Below are 14,438 nucleotides of genomic sequence, written 5' to 3'. Positions count from 1 at the left end.
GGGAAAGAAAAATTCCTTTCTAAAATCAGAACTATGACACTGGTTTATTCAACTATTTCGTTTTCCTCCCGTGAAGATTCCTCCCTTCTAATGCTTTGAATTCCTCTGAAAATACATCATTTTATACCACAGTCGTGGCCCTATGGCATAAAGACAAGTAGCATAAGGTCTATGGAGAAATATCTTTTACCTAGATTTGTTAGTATAGATCTAAAATCTAGGAACGCTTTCAAGAGAAGAACTTTTCTTAAGATATGAAACAGAAATAACGGTTTTCAGGATGAAGTTCAGTTGAGGCTAATTGTTTTGAGTGTATTTGTGCACCTGGAGATCAGAAGGGGTAGAGGATAGGTTATTAGGTCAAATAATTAGCTTGTAATTTTCAGACCCTGGTTGTTTTAGCTAGTAGTGGGGAAAACCAAAAGGTATGAAACAATTATTTTTTCCTGAAACTGTGAGTTTAAATTCTCAGACTACTCTTAAAGATGTTGTAAATCTCTTCTAGCACTAGAGCTGTGATACTGGAGGAAAAAGTTCTTTAATGTTAATTTTAGAAATATATTTTTCCCTTTGGAAATTTGTGTTTGTATATTTCTGGTCTGTACAAAAACAGATTGGTGTGTAGTTTGGTTCTACTCTGTGCTTCTGTGAGTGCATTTTGTATGCTGACTGAAGAATATTATGTTCTGCTCAGTATCTTGTATTTCTTGGAATGGTTCTCCCAAATTGTCCTGTTTCCATGTTGGCAAATGAAGAAAAACACAGAGTTGGTTTACAGCGTTAGTGCCTTAATCTGTTGTATCTGTCTCCCTTTTGGTAATGAGACTCTCCTACCAACTTGGAAGCAATTTTATCTAATATGTTGCTTGTAACATACTGTAATGATGGTTTGAAGTCATCTTATCCAGACTCCCTCTCGCAGAGCAACCTGGCCATGCCAGTTGCCCAGGACTATGTCCAGATGTCTTTCAAATCTCTCTGAGGATGGAGACTCCATAACCTCCCTGAGCAAGCTGTGCTAATATTCAGTCACCTTCAAAGTAAAAAAGCGTTTCCCAATTTTCAGAGGGAACCTGTGTGTGCTTCAGTTTGTGCCCATTGCTTCTGGTCCTACCACTGGACACCTTAAGAAAGCCTGACTCCACCCTCTTTGCACCCTCCCTTCAGAAATTTAAATGCATTGAGGAGATCCTCCATGGGCATTCCTTTCTCCAGCCTAAACAGCCCCAACTTTCTCAGCCTTTCCTCATACCTGAGGTACTCCTGTCCCTTAATCATCTTTGTGGATGAATAACTGAGCTCTGATGAACTCCCTTCAGTATTGTCAGTGTGTCTCCCTTGTGCTGAGGAGCCCAGAACTGCTCACACTACTTGAATGGGGTCTCACCAGTGCTGAGTAATCTCCTCTACAAGAAGCAGGTTCTTCTTTAGCAAAAAGGTTGAAGTAATAAATATTTAATTTTTTTTTTAAAGCAAATGATATACTGAGACTGTTCTACTGTAGTTTCCCACAACCTCTGTAACCAAATCATAAATATTTAAGTTAGTGTTTCTTGTATTTTTGTGTTGCTTAACAACTGGAGTTGTTTTAACTCTGTTAAAACTCTTGCTACTTAAATTTTGAGGTGTCTTCCCATCTTATCAATAGGACTGTGTCTTCTTCTACCTCCCACCCCTCTCCTCTATAGTATTTTAGGTGTCTGTTTTGATGGTTAGAAGGGGTAGCATGGATGTGGTGTGGGGGGGATTTTTGTTTTGTTTGTTTCTAACCAAGAGGGTTCTAAATTTTCAGTCATGTGTTTTTATTACCACTATAGTTGGTAGCGTTGACTTTAGAAAGTAGTGATTTGTTGGTTGGATGACTACGGCTTTTACTTTGCCTATTTCATGAGTCTGTCACTGCAACTGCTGTTCTACTGACCCGTACGTACAGTAGCTCTCTAGTCCTCCCTAAACAGGAGGACTTCTACTCTCTTTGACCCTAGTGCTCTCTGCCTTGACACCCCCCACTGTCCAGCCCTCCACCTTCCCTTTCCCAAATGAAAAAAAAAAGGTCTTCAGGACCCATGCCAAGTAATACTGAAATTCCTCTAAGCTTGGGGTATCGGCCTATACCTTCACTGCTTCTGCAGATTGCATTATAACACCTATCAGATGTCCATACACTTGTGTTTACACGAACCAGTTTCTAAATCTGTGCACAGCAATGTCAACATTTACTGTTATAGGATACTTAGTCAAAATGCTGCTTTATACTACTTCAATGTGCTTTTTATACCACTGTTTGGGAACTTCTCTGTGTGAAAGTGTATGCAAGCAACGAGGGCTTAGTAGGACTGGAGGTGACAAGACTGCAGAATCTCACAGAAATTCAAGGACAAAGCCAGAAACAATACTGCATGCCTAAAAATAATAGAACTAGAGACAACACAGGGGTGGTGGTTAAGCACAGCAGTCTTTTACACACATATTCCAAAAATGGTTAGTGATGGTGTTTGGAGAAGGTGGGAGACAACATGTTATTGCCGAAATATACAACTTCCTGTTTTTTAAAACAATTTTCTGTCAAAATAAAGTAAAAGAGTTGATGTACAATGTAGTTAGCCCTAGAAAGCTTGCAAAACCTACAAAAATACTAAAAAAATGTTGTCTTCAGGCATGTAACATTGCTACTGTATTTCAGATATTCCAATATAAGAGTCCAGGAAACTTAATACATGGCACTACCAGGAACTGAAGTGAATAGAACCAATAATATCTTTTTGGTTCTATGCATATGAAACGAAATACTTGCCATGCCTATAATGGAATGAAAGCATGGGGCTTTTTGAACTTTCTTAAGCTATGAACCAGCTGACATATGTTTACTGCAAAACACCGCATTATTTCTTTAATTAATTTTAAAACCAGATACTTGACTACTGGACTGTGTAAGTAATAGAATACACCATCACAGTGAACACCTGATCACGAAGGTTAGTATCTGGAATGCGATTTTATTTGGATTTTAAATATTTTTGCAGCATTAATATAAACTTTGCTGATCTCTGCAGGCCCTTGATCTGGTGAGGAAAGGTTTTGATTTATTAGATACTATATGAAGTATAGTATAATAATATATAATAATTCTGGAGGATTTTGTTTCAAAACAAAGTGAGAAAACTTTTTTTTTTCCCCCAATCTACTGCTGTTTAATCTGTTTAAATTGGGTTATAATATGATTAAATGTTTAATTTTTCAAGAGGCTAAAATGAAAGTCAAGTGCTTTTCAGAAAACATATTACATTTTAATATTCTGGGGATATGTGGAATAGCATGTAAGTTCATAGAGCTGATTTGTCATAACCCATGCACAAATTAGAAGGCAAAAAAGTGCTCTGAAAATAATATGTATGAGTACTCTCATTTTCATTCCTAATTCTTTTCCTAGACAATATTAAAATAATTGACTTTCAGGATTTTGGAATCCTGTGTTTAACCAGGTCTATTGGGAAAGTTGTGCTAAATTATGCTAGAACCCTCAGGAGGGACCGTTTGGGTTGGAACAACTTAAGTTACTTGGCTTTCTCATGTTTTTGTGTTTAGTGTTGTGTTCCCTTGCTAATGGTGTTTGCAGGTAATTAATTTGCCTAACGTGAAAATGTCATGAGATAGAATTAAATCTTGTCATTAGACAGGCACTATCTGCCATTATGGACACAGCAAAGCAAGGCTTGTTGCTCCGTTACAGGGCATTTGTATTGTGTTACATGATGAATTACACAGCAGCTTTTTTTTTAGTGATGTAAGTTGGGGGGTGCTTTAGACACCAGTAGTGTGAACTCTATTTCTCTGAAAACTGGAAAATTTGCTACAATTGTGAAATTACTTATTGCACGTATTCTGAGGTCTAACTCAAATAGAAGGAGCTTGAGTGAAAGAGTTTAGCAGCAGGAAGTGGGGCCTGGTACGTAGATCGAAGTGCAGAGTGTGGGTGAAAATGAGGAGTCCAGTTGTGAAAGAAAAGGTGGTAAGAGCAAGGAGGAGAAGGCAGAGGGGCACGTGGAACATAATCTAATAATTTTGACAGGGAGACTGGGGCAGAAACTGGGTATGAGTTTGGCCAATGCTGTATAGTTAATGTTAGTTGTGGTGCGAGTAACCGATGTGTGTGCATTGCTTTAATGTACTTATTAAAAGGATCTAGCAACAATGTTATGCTGAAGTATAGCTGTACTAACACAGGAAAAAAACCTCCTTTTTTTGGACATATTTTCCTGGATTACTGTCTGAAGCAAGGTAAGAAAGACACGTTTACTGCCTTTGGGGAGTAAATGCCTGCCATGCTGAAAACTATTTCTGCAAACAAATAACTTCAGGCAAGAAGTAGTCCTGCAACATTCAGTGTCTTTTGTTATGAGTAAAGACCAACATACATATCTGGTATTTTAAAGATCTGGAACAAATACTGCGTATAACAAAATTCAACTGTAGATGCAAAGCACTGGAAGAAGTTCAACTAGAAGTAAGAATTTGTTTATTATAAACTTGATAATAGTTTTTTTAAAAAATATATATGCAACTTGTTTTAAATTTATTTTTTAAAGCTCTGCTGAATATGAAAGTGTTTTTTGCTTTTTTTGGTTCTATTAGCACCATGGAGACTTCACAGTATCACTTAGTGATGTGCTGGAAACTTGGAACTATTTGTTACATGACAAACTGGGATTATCATATGAAAACGTGAAAGAACCTGAAAACTATGCTGATGTAAAAAAAACCTATCACGCCTTCTTAGCAAGAAGCAATATGTTAGATCTAGTAGACATATGTCAGAAGTGCTATAGTCTTGGACTTGTATCTGAAGATGAAAGCATAGCCCCTGTAAGTATTATGTTTGTTCGATCTCTAATGTTGTTTTGGCATATTTTTTGTTCCATGGATTTGTGACACTTATACACAGGATCTCTGAGTTTTTCATAAGTTACTTAGTTTTTCTATTGGGATAGCATTTGAATTGAAATTACTAAATATTTAAAAGAAATTTTAAATTTACTCAAAAATTATTTATTCCTTTTGTCCTCCTGGATGGGTGAGTCTCACAACTCTTCTATGAGTATATTACTCCTTGCCATAAATGGAATTGAAAAATGAACTGTTGATATGCCGCCATAATATTTTTAATTATTACCATTTTGAAAATACTATGCTCTTTAAGCAAAAATGTCTGTTTATTATGTTTAGTTCCATGTTAGATTTTTTTCAGAAAACAAAAGACATTCCACTTCAGCCACTCAGTTGCAGTTTGTTGCAGGTCTTTTGTTTATTTTTTTTTCTAATATGTTTTTTCCTCACTGTTTTCACAGGGAAGACAGAGAACTTGAGTGGGTTAATGAGCTCTTCCTAAACTTGGCATAACATATTAAATGTTCTCCAAAACATAGGTTGTACTTTTAAAGACTAAAACCAAAAGTAGGTTGTAAGGTCTGCGTTAACCTCAAATACGACCAAACTGGCAGAGATGCAGGTTTACACCAGGTTTTAAAACCACTTTTGCTTTCTAGTCATCTTCATATTGAAGTTTATTCTGATCTTTTTATTAAAGGTTCAGATGTTGGAATTCATTTCTGGCATAACGAATGTACAAGAAAATAATGATTCTGTTCTTTCTACTCCTTCTACACAATTCAACAGACAGGACCAGGAGAATGTGAAGGTAAAAATTATTTCTGTCTGCTGTATTGTTCTGTATATGTTGGAAAGATAAAATATAGCATCGTTTCCTTTTCCAATATTGGTATTGAAATGTGGCTGGTTTAAAAAATATACAACCTGTGTATTCAAACTCTGTATCATTTGAGTACATTCTAGGTGTATGCAGGGCTATGTGCTGAAATTTATATTCTGGGAGACAGTCTTTTTTTTGCAGGCACTTGATGTAGACTTAATCTGCATTGAAACACCAGGGAATAAATTTTTCTACAAGTACACCATCACTCAGACATTGTCTTGACTAAGTGTTAAGTGATTTTCCCAACACTGCAAAATGAAGTAAACTTCTTTGATTTCGTGTTGTTAATTTGTATTCCCTTACATACAGAAGAAATCTAAACAGCCACTGTAGTGGCAGCTGGAGCAAAGCAAATAAAGTTTGACTGTCCCAATAGGGGAATTGAGGACTCTCTAGGAGTACTGGATTCTTTCCTTTTACCCTTTCAACTACCAAAATAAGAACCTCTGGATGCTGTGTAACAATGTAAAGCTGTAACTTTACTCAATTCCAAACTTGCTTTTCTCATAATAAGTGGCAATTTCAAATCAATATTTTGGTATAACTCAAAATATTTCTGAATAAGAAAATATTTTCTGAACTCTCACCTAAATAGCACTTGCACCACTAACATAATGGCTTTCTTGCTGCTCTGACTTGTGCAGTAAAAATATTCTTTGCTTTTTTTCTTTTCTCTTGGGTCTGTCTTTGCAGGCTGTCATACATAAAGGTTAGGTTTTGAAACTGTCTGCATTTTTGTTGTATACTTTCTGTTGAATCAGAAGACATTGCATAGCAGATATAAGTTTTCTCATCATACTTTTCTCTGTTAATGGCCTTTTTTTTTATTTTTCTTTCCTTGTAGCCAAACTGCAAATTCTTCTGTCCTGGGACTGTTGTTCTTACAGGGTCCAGAACGGTGCTGCAATATTAGCAATGTTGTATTTAGGTTATACCCTGGGTCAGGGTAGGTCACAATTTTTTGTCCAAACTCAGTGGAGTTTCTTTGATTGAAATCCCTTGAAAGTCAAGAGAAAAATCACTGAATCTGTCACATAGCTGGCAAATAGTTTAAAATCTTAGTCTATTTGAAGTTAATGACAAATTCTTATGTAGTTTAATATTTGCCTTAGGATAGAAAAGGTATATATGTGAAGACATTTCTAACTAGAAATTTATAGCCAATTTTAATAACTAGATATCCAACCCTCAAATGTTTTGTGAATATTCAGGAATAGTATATGTAATTCTTAATTATTTGTCATGTTTATTTTACATCAAGGCTTCCAGAGTCCTCACGAATAAAGTAGCATTTTGAAATTATGCAAGGTGAATTTCTTATTCTTCTTTCTTACTCTTCCAGAAATCATATCAGTACATATCTAATTAGCTTTAAAATAAAATGGAACATAATCTAGCAGTGGGATGACCAATTTATTTTCTTATACAGGCAGCAATCCTGGCAAAGAAGTCTGTCTGTTCATACTTAAGCCTGTTGGTGAATTCTAAGGATGATCTGTCACTGGCTCATGTTCTAAATGTTCCTGACAGAGGACTTGGTAGAGAAGCCTTCACTAATCTGAAACATGCCTCGCAGGAGAAGAAAATGTCCATTTTCCTGGTATGTGTGTCAAATGGAACTTGCTGTAGATGAGAGTCAATGAACTTCCTCTGTAGGGATAGGACTCCTCAGATTCTTTTCCTACTCCACCATGTCCCTCCCTTAGAAGACAGTTCTCTGCAAACTTCTCCTTCCTGTGGGTTGCAGTTCTTTGCAAACTGCTCCCTCCTGTGGGTCCATTCCATGGGATGCAGTCCTTTAGGGACAGACTGCTCTAGCATGGGACCCCTCCAGGATCACAAGTCCTGCCAGCAAACCTACTCCAGCACGGGCTCCTCTCTCCATGGATCCACAGGTTCTTCCAGGAGCCTGCTGCAGCACTGGCTGCATAGAGGGGTCACAGCCTCCTTCAGGCATCCACTTGCTCCGGAATGGGGCCCTGCACAGGCTGCATGTGGAGCTCTTCTTCCCCTGTGGACCTGCATGTGCCTCGCTATGGTCTTCACCATGGGCTGCAGGGGAATCACAGCTCTGAAACCTGGATACTCCTCCCCCTCCTTCTCCACTGACCTGGGTGACTGCAGAACTGTTTCTCTTGCATGTTCTCACTCCTCTCTTCAACTGTTGTTGTGCAGTTTTGGTTTGGTTTTGGTTTTCCCTTCTTAAGTATTTTATCCCAGGAGCTGTTGCAGATGAGCTCAGTCTGTCTTGGAGCTGGCTGACATTGGCTCTGTCACACACAGGGAAAGCTTCTAGCAGCCTCTCACAGCAACCTCTCCTGTATACCGCCCCTCCTGCCAAAACCTGATCATACAAGCCCAACACAACGAGCTTGAGTTCAATAAATATCAGAATGCAGTATTAATAGTAACAAAACCAAGCCATTAATGATGTATTACAACGTATTTCAGTTTTGAAGTGCTGTAGGTATTTTGGTTAAATCAGAAACCAGCATTTTTTTGGTGTGTTTGTCAAAGTTTAGACATCTGGAACCCACAGTATTTCTGTGTAGAAATTTCTTTTCTTAAAGTAAGCTGGTGACAAAACCCCTCCTTTGAAATGTAGAATAGAACAGAGGCCAAAGTTTTAAGGGCAGTATTGCATTTTTTTCAGATTTGACTCAGAATTTGGGGAAGGTAATGCTTTCTAGCCACTTGTAGCTTGATCAATCTTGAAATACTCTTTAAGATGAGATTGATATGGGGCATTTCTGTTCATTTTACTCTTGAAGACAGAGAACTAGAAAAAAGACCTTCAGACAATAGCTGGCACTGAAGCAACTGCATTCTCAATTTTTATGGTTTAATAAATATGGAAAATCTGAGAAATCTCAGTTCCAGTATTAATTATTTTAGCCCCTAATGCTCTGTTAACATTATTAAAAAAAAATATGTGTTTGGACAGGATATACTACCTCTTCTTCACAGTTGCCAGAGGGAAAACTTCTCTACCGTGTAAAGAAGTCTTCTTTTCTGGTATCTGTGTCTTGTAGAAATCTTGCAAACCTAGAATATTTTCCATTGGGAAGGCAAAGTCCTATGAACAGTGTATTTGATCCACAGGAAATCTTTAATACAAAGACAGGAATACTGGCAGGTTTACTTTCTTTGCTGGAGTAATTCCAGTTTTACTCTTTCCAGTCCTAAGATCTTTATGATTTAGCTCTGCAGTTGGAAATTAAAATTTACATGTAGAATTAATATTACTGAATTTGTGTCAAATGCATTGGATTGTTATCTTTACTTTCACCTTTCTGGACAACTGCTAGGATTTTTGTTCTGACTATTACCTTAAAATTTCAGGGACTGTACTCCAAGGTATACTATTTTGACACATCTCTTGTTTTCATCATCTTATAGCATATTAAAATATATGATAGAAACCTTGTCATCATTTTTCTTAAGATTCAAGTATACATCATTTGCATCTCTAAAAATGGGTAAAATACTGAAGTCAACTTTTACATGCTTATGTTAAAATTGTTCTTGAGTCACAAACACTCAATAGAAGAGTAGTTTTTGTGAGGCCAACATGAGCATTTAAACAGCATCAACAGCAAGAGTTCTATACCCTATTTTAATAAGTTTTTTTCTGAACTTTCAGAGGGCTAATGTAAATCTCAAATTCACTGGGTCATTTTAACTTTGGCTTGTATTTTCTTTTTTTAATACTATTGTAGTATTTAAGTATTGATCTTGCAGATATTTATGGTGAGATGTACAAAACTTGCCATTTAGAGGCATTCTATTGACTTCAGAGAAGTTATTTCTGCTGTCAACCAGCTGTTATATGCTGTTTACAAAAAAAAAAAAAACGCAAACAATAATCATGTGTACAGTTCATGTATGTCTACAGTTTCATATTTCTGAATATTTCTGATAGATGGCAACATCTTTTATCCGAACCATAGAACTTGGAGGAAGAGACTGTGCATCTTCTTTGTATGGCCCTTTAAGAGCCCATGTAAAGGGGCTCTCCAACTTTGTTAATTTTATTGACAAGCTGCAAGAAATTGTTGGTGAAATCTTAAATCCCAGGTAATAGAATTTCTGTTATATTTTTGTCTCATTGAGCACTTCTTTTTCTTGTGCATGTGTCCCAGTGAGAAGGAACAAACAAAAATTAAATAACGTACTTATTAAATAATTCACAGTAAGTGTTTGGAAATTAAACCTCATTATGCAATATAACTAATTGAAAAAGAATTGGGGTAAAATTATGGCTTTTTGAAGGTTTTTTTTTTGTGTTAAATATCTGTCAAATCTATGTATGTATGGTGATTTGGTTAGTTCCCTAATTGTAAATGAACTTACAGAGATTTCAATCTTCTGAGTCTGGTAAGTACATAAACTGACAAGTGCTTTACTTCTTGCTAGTTAATGACTTCCTTTTTGTCATTTCATTCCATTTACCCTTATGTAAAGAAGTCTTTATTGCTGTTAAAAATGACAATGTTGCTTATTTAACCTTTATTTTTTCTTCTTTTTAGCTACATAAGTGAAACATATGAATTATTTCTTAGGAGGGCTCTGGTGGAGTAGCTGATTTTGAATGTTTTTGAAGACCTGAAGTTAGTCTTTTGGATAGGCTTATAAATGTGTGATTAATTAGAGAAGGGTAAATGTAACACAGGGATTTGAAGTGATAAGTGCTGGCATTGCTACAGACAGAAGAGCTATTTTCTTAAGCTTTATAGAAATTAGTAATTTTTTTCATTTACAATCAGTAATTTTTCCATACAAAACTTAAGCAAATCAGCTGTAATAGTTCTGTCCTTTATACTAAAGACTCTTTTTTTCTAGTTTGAATTGAATTTAATCCTCACAGCAGAGAACAAATGTTATAAGCAAAACCATAAGTGTTATTTAAGTTCAGTTTACATTGAAGCTGGAAGTATTTCTGAAGTTATTTTGCAGTTTTTGTCTTACTTTTTTATTCTACTTCTTTGTTCTTTCATTTCAACATTCTGGATGCCAAAAACATACTATCTGTGCTGGTGATTAAAGAAAACTCTTAGCTCAATATATACTATATGCTTTTTTCTTTGTTTAAATCATATCTGACACTGTCCATTGGTTAAAAAATGAGAAATGGAAAAACATTTATGTGCATGAGCTTACTTTTTAGGGTGGAAAGACCACATTTTCAGGTATGCACAGTTCAGAAAAGTATAACATAAAATGCTACGTCTAGTTGCTGGGAATTATCAGTTTTTAACTACATGAATTCTCTAGAGCTTGAAAATTCTTTTTGGCATTGAGATATTTATTTTGTAGCTTTCCCTGCTGTACTTGCTGTCCCATTTATTCTGGGATATCAAACTTGTTAAGTTCAAGTTGGTGTGTTCATTAAGTTGAGTAAACAATACAGGTATCACTGGTGGTCTCACTGAGTGGAAGATGATGGTCCTGTGGTGTTTCTAGTATCTCTCTATACGGGCTTTATAACCTCACAATGTAAAATACTATTATTTTCTTTATATATGTATCTATATAGTAGCTCGATGCTTATAGAAACATATCAATCAGATGGCTGTCTTTGAAAGAATCTTCATTACTATGCTGATGTTCTCAAATTATATAAGTCTGGTATATACAGCTTAGGAACAGTGGGGGCCTCAGCATTGGTCAGCAAAAAGATGTTTTTAAGTGTTTGGTATGTCATGTGAAGGAGGACTGTCTGTGTGTCCTGCCTGTGACGTGGCAGTTGTTGCAAATTTCAGGGGATGCAGTTTTACACAAGAAATTTGTAAAACTCCTGCGAACTAAAGAGCAGAGTTAAAAAAGCAGCAGTGCAACAGAAGTTTCAATTGCTTTGTCTTCAGAAGCCTGCTGAGAAACCCAGTAGCAAACTGGACAACCTGTCTGCTGCGCTGCTGTTTCTCTGCTGCAGAGATTAGCAAACCTGCAATAACCAGGTCTCTGTATTTGCTATGCCAAAAAAAAAACAAACCAGTATTTTTGGTTGTTTACTTAATGATTGGAAGTCTGTTATTTCAGTTTCATCTTGGTAACAGTGGAGATCTTACGAAACTTGTATCTGCACAAAATACAAAGTAGCTAAAAAAGTGCTGGGACATTGTGGGACACCTGCTGAAAAAATGTTTTCTTCATCTGCTTCAATCAAGTCCTTTGCTTTGGAAATCTAGAAACCAAACTGAAGATGTTGGACAGTGGTGGGATGTGCTTAAGGATATCTTGAACATAGTGGGACATATTGCGCAACCAAGTAACTCCTAATCTGTGGAAAATTAAAAAAATGTGTTTCTCATCTCCTCATCATTCAGCTAAGAAAGCAAACAGTAGATGAGATGAGGGAAGGAAAGTCTGTCAAACAGAGTGGAAATTTAATGAAACTATGATGATTTGGTTCAAATATGGCACTCCTGATAGCAGGAGACATGGGAAGACAAAATGAACTTTGGCAGTTTCAAGGTGTATTCACTGAGCAGAACGAACATTCTCGCAAATCATCGGCATGCTGAAATAGTTCAGGTTTGCCTCTCCTCATTCTCCTGTTGTCTAAGATTAGAAGAAATCACTAATCTTTCAAGAATCATTAACATGAACATTCCGTAACATTTGAGGATGCTGTTAAACTTGTAATGCTAAAACTATTTATAGATACTGTACATATAAGACTTGGACAATGTTTATACAGTAAATGGAGAGCTTGGATGTTCTTCTTTTTTGTGACTGCTTCTTGTCAAGGAACATATCAACAATGTATTTGTCAGTGAAGTGAATGACTATTATACACCTTAAGATCTGAAAAATCTTGTTGGTATGAATGAAAAAATGCAGTCCTAATTAATCCTTGTGGAAATTCTTTTTTTTAAGGCCAGAAGAACTTAATATATTTCTGGAATGACTTTTTTCAAGTTTGTTAAAAGTGTCTTCTGCCGTACTGGTTGCTGCACTCCATGGTTTGTATAGAGGAGGTGTGCATATGCATATATATACTGATTTCGCAGGGTAGGAAAGTTGGGAGACTGGCAGCACAATTTTTCCTGGAGTTAGGCCCTGCCCTCGGTGCAGGCAGCGACCACTGGGTGTCACCGTCGCCCAGCTCACGTCGGAGCTGGTTCGAGCTCCCCTTGTTGTTCCACTCAACTCATTGGAACGACAGCAAAGCTTTGGAACGGGTTTGCGTTTCGGGTCCCTGAGCAGCCTCCTGCAACCGGTTAAAGCAGTTATACAGCTCGCCTTGATCATGTGGATTAGTGCACTCAGCTTTCCCTTGACAGGGAAAAATGCTATTTCTTGTATGTTGCCTTTGTGAAACTGTGATTGCATCTGGAGATACAGTATTTTGGGAGAGATAGCATATTGTGCTTTATCTGGACTTGTGCTGAATGTTTTAGTTAATTGGACAGCTTTCACACAGCACTGGAGTTTTGGGGTCTAAAGTTACTGGAAAGTTGTATAAGTTTATGCAAAACATTGTATATAGGATTCCTTAAACTTAGGATCATAGAGTAATTCAGGTTGGAAGGAACATCATGAAGTTTTTTGTCCAACATCCCACTCAAATCAGGGTCAATTATGGGGTCAGCTCAGGTTAATCAGGGCTTTATTCAGTTAAACTTTGTGCAGGCTCCATCCTTGGAGGTTTTCAAACTCCCTCTTGGCAACCTGTTCCTCTACTTGTATCTTCATACGGTGAAAAGTTGTGGGTTTTTTTTCTTATATATAGTTAGGACCTCTCTTGTTTCAATTTATGTCTATTGTCTCTTTTCACTAACTGTCAACATGAGGAGGCTGGCTCTGTCTTCTTGGTTGCCACCTTGTAGTTATTGGAAAGCTGTCAGTAAATCCTCCTGAAGCCTTCTCTTCTCCAGACTGAACAAACTGTTCCCTTAGCTCCTTCTCACAGGGCATGTCTCCCTGACCATCTTGGCAGCCCCCTGCTGAACTCACTCCAGTTTATCAGTGTCTTTCCTGGACTGGGGGCCCAGAACTGGACGCAGTATTCTAAATTTGGTCCAATGAGTGCTGATTAGAGAGGGATAATCACATTCCTCAGACTACTGGCTACGCTACTGTTAATGCAGCCAAGGATACTGTAGGCCTTCTTTGCTGCCAAGGCATACTCCTGGCTCAGGGCTAGCTTGCTGAACATGCACCAAGACTCCCAGGTTCTTTTACACAGAGCTGCTCCCCAGCCTGTATCATTGCAAGGGATTATTCCTTTCCAAGACTTTGCATGTATTGTTAAATTTCATATGGTTCCTGTCAGCCCGTTCCTTTTGTCTGTTTAGGTATCTTTGTGTGGCAGCTCTGCCCTCAAGCATATCAACAGTTCCATCCAATTTGGTGTCATCTGCAAGCTTGATGAACATGTATTTTTGTCATCGAGTCACTGCCAAAGACAATAGAAAAAAGCAGGTTTCAGGATAGGCCCCCATGGTACTCCATGTTTACTGACCTCCAGATAAAGTACAACATGTTTACTACCTTCTGAGCTTGATCATCTAACTAGTTTTTTCCTCATCTAATTGTCCATCCAACCAGACTTTTTTTTTTTTTTTTTCTCTCCATTTGTCAGGGACCTCCCCTGGTCACCATAACTTTTCAAAGATAGTATAGAGTGGTCTTATGAGGGCAGTTCTATTGATGCTCTTGAATG

At 37.2% G+C, this 14,438-nt stretch overlaps 1 protein-coding gene across 1 annotated transcript in view; it reads left to right on the top strand.

The window, feature by feature from the left end:
• The window catches only part of PARPBP (PARP1 binding protein), a 41,200-nt gene that overhangs the window by 3,288 nt on the left and 23,474 nt on the right, over window positions 1-14,438 (top strand). The window contains exons 3-6 of the mRNA XM_027881129.1: window positions 4,633-4,863; window positions 5,585-5,695; window positions 7,200-7,370; window positions 9,693-9,847. Of these exons, the coding sequence (XP_027736930.1) occupies window positions 4,633-4,863; window positions 5,585-5,695; window positions 7,200-7,370; window positions 9,693-9,847 (668 nt within the window). The remainder of the gene's footprint in view (window positions 1-4,632; window positions 4,864-5,584; window positions 5,696-7,199; window positions 7,371-9,692; window positions 9,848-14,438) is intronic.

The sequence above is a fragment of the Empidonax traillii genome, unplaced genomic scaffold, assembly GCF_003031625.1.
Source record: "Empidonax traillii isolate 1590-97213 ecotype Southwest subspecies unplaced genomic scaffold, ASM303162v1 scaffold84:size2688230, whole genome shotgun sequence".
Lineage (NCBI taxonomy): Eukaryota > Metazoa > Chordata > Aves > Passeriformes > Tyrannidae > Empidonax > Empidonax traillii.
This window is presented reverse-complemented; position numbering and strand designations above follow the sequence as displayed.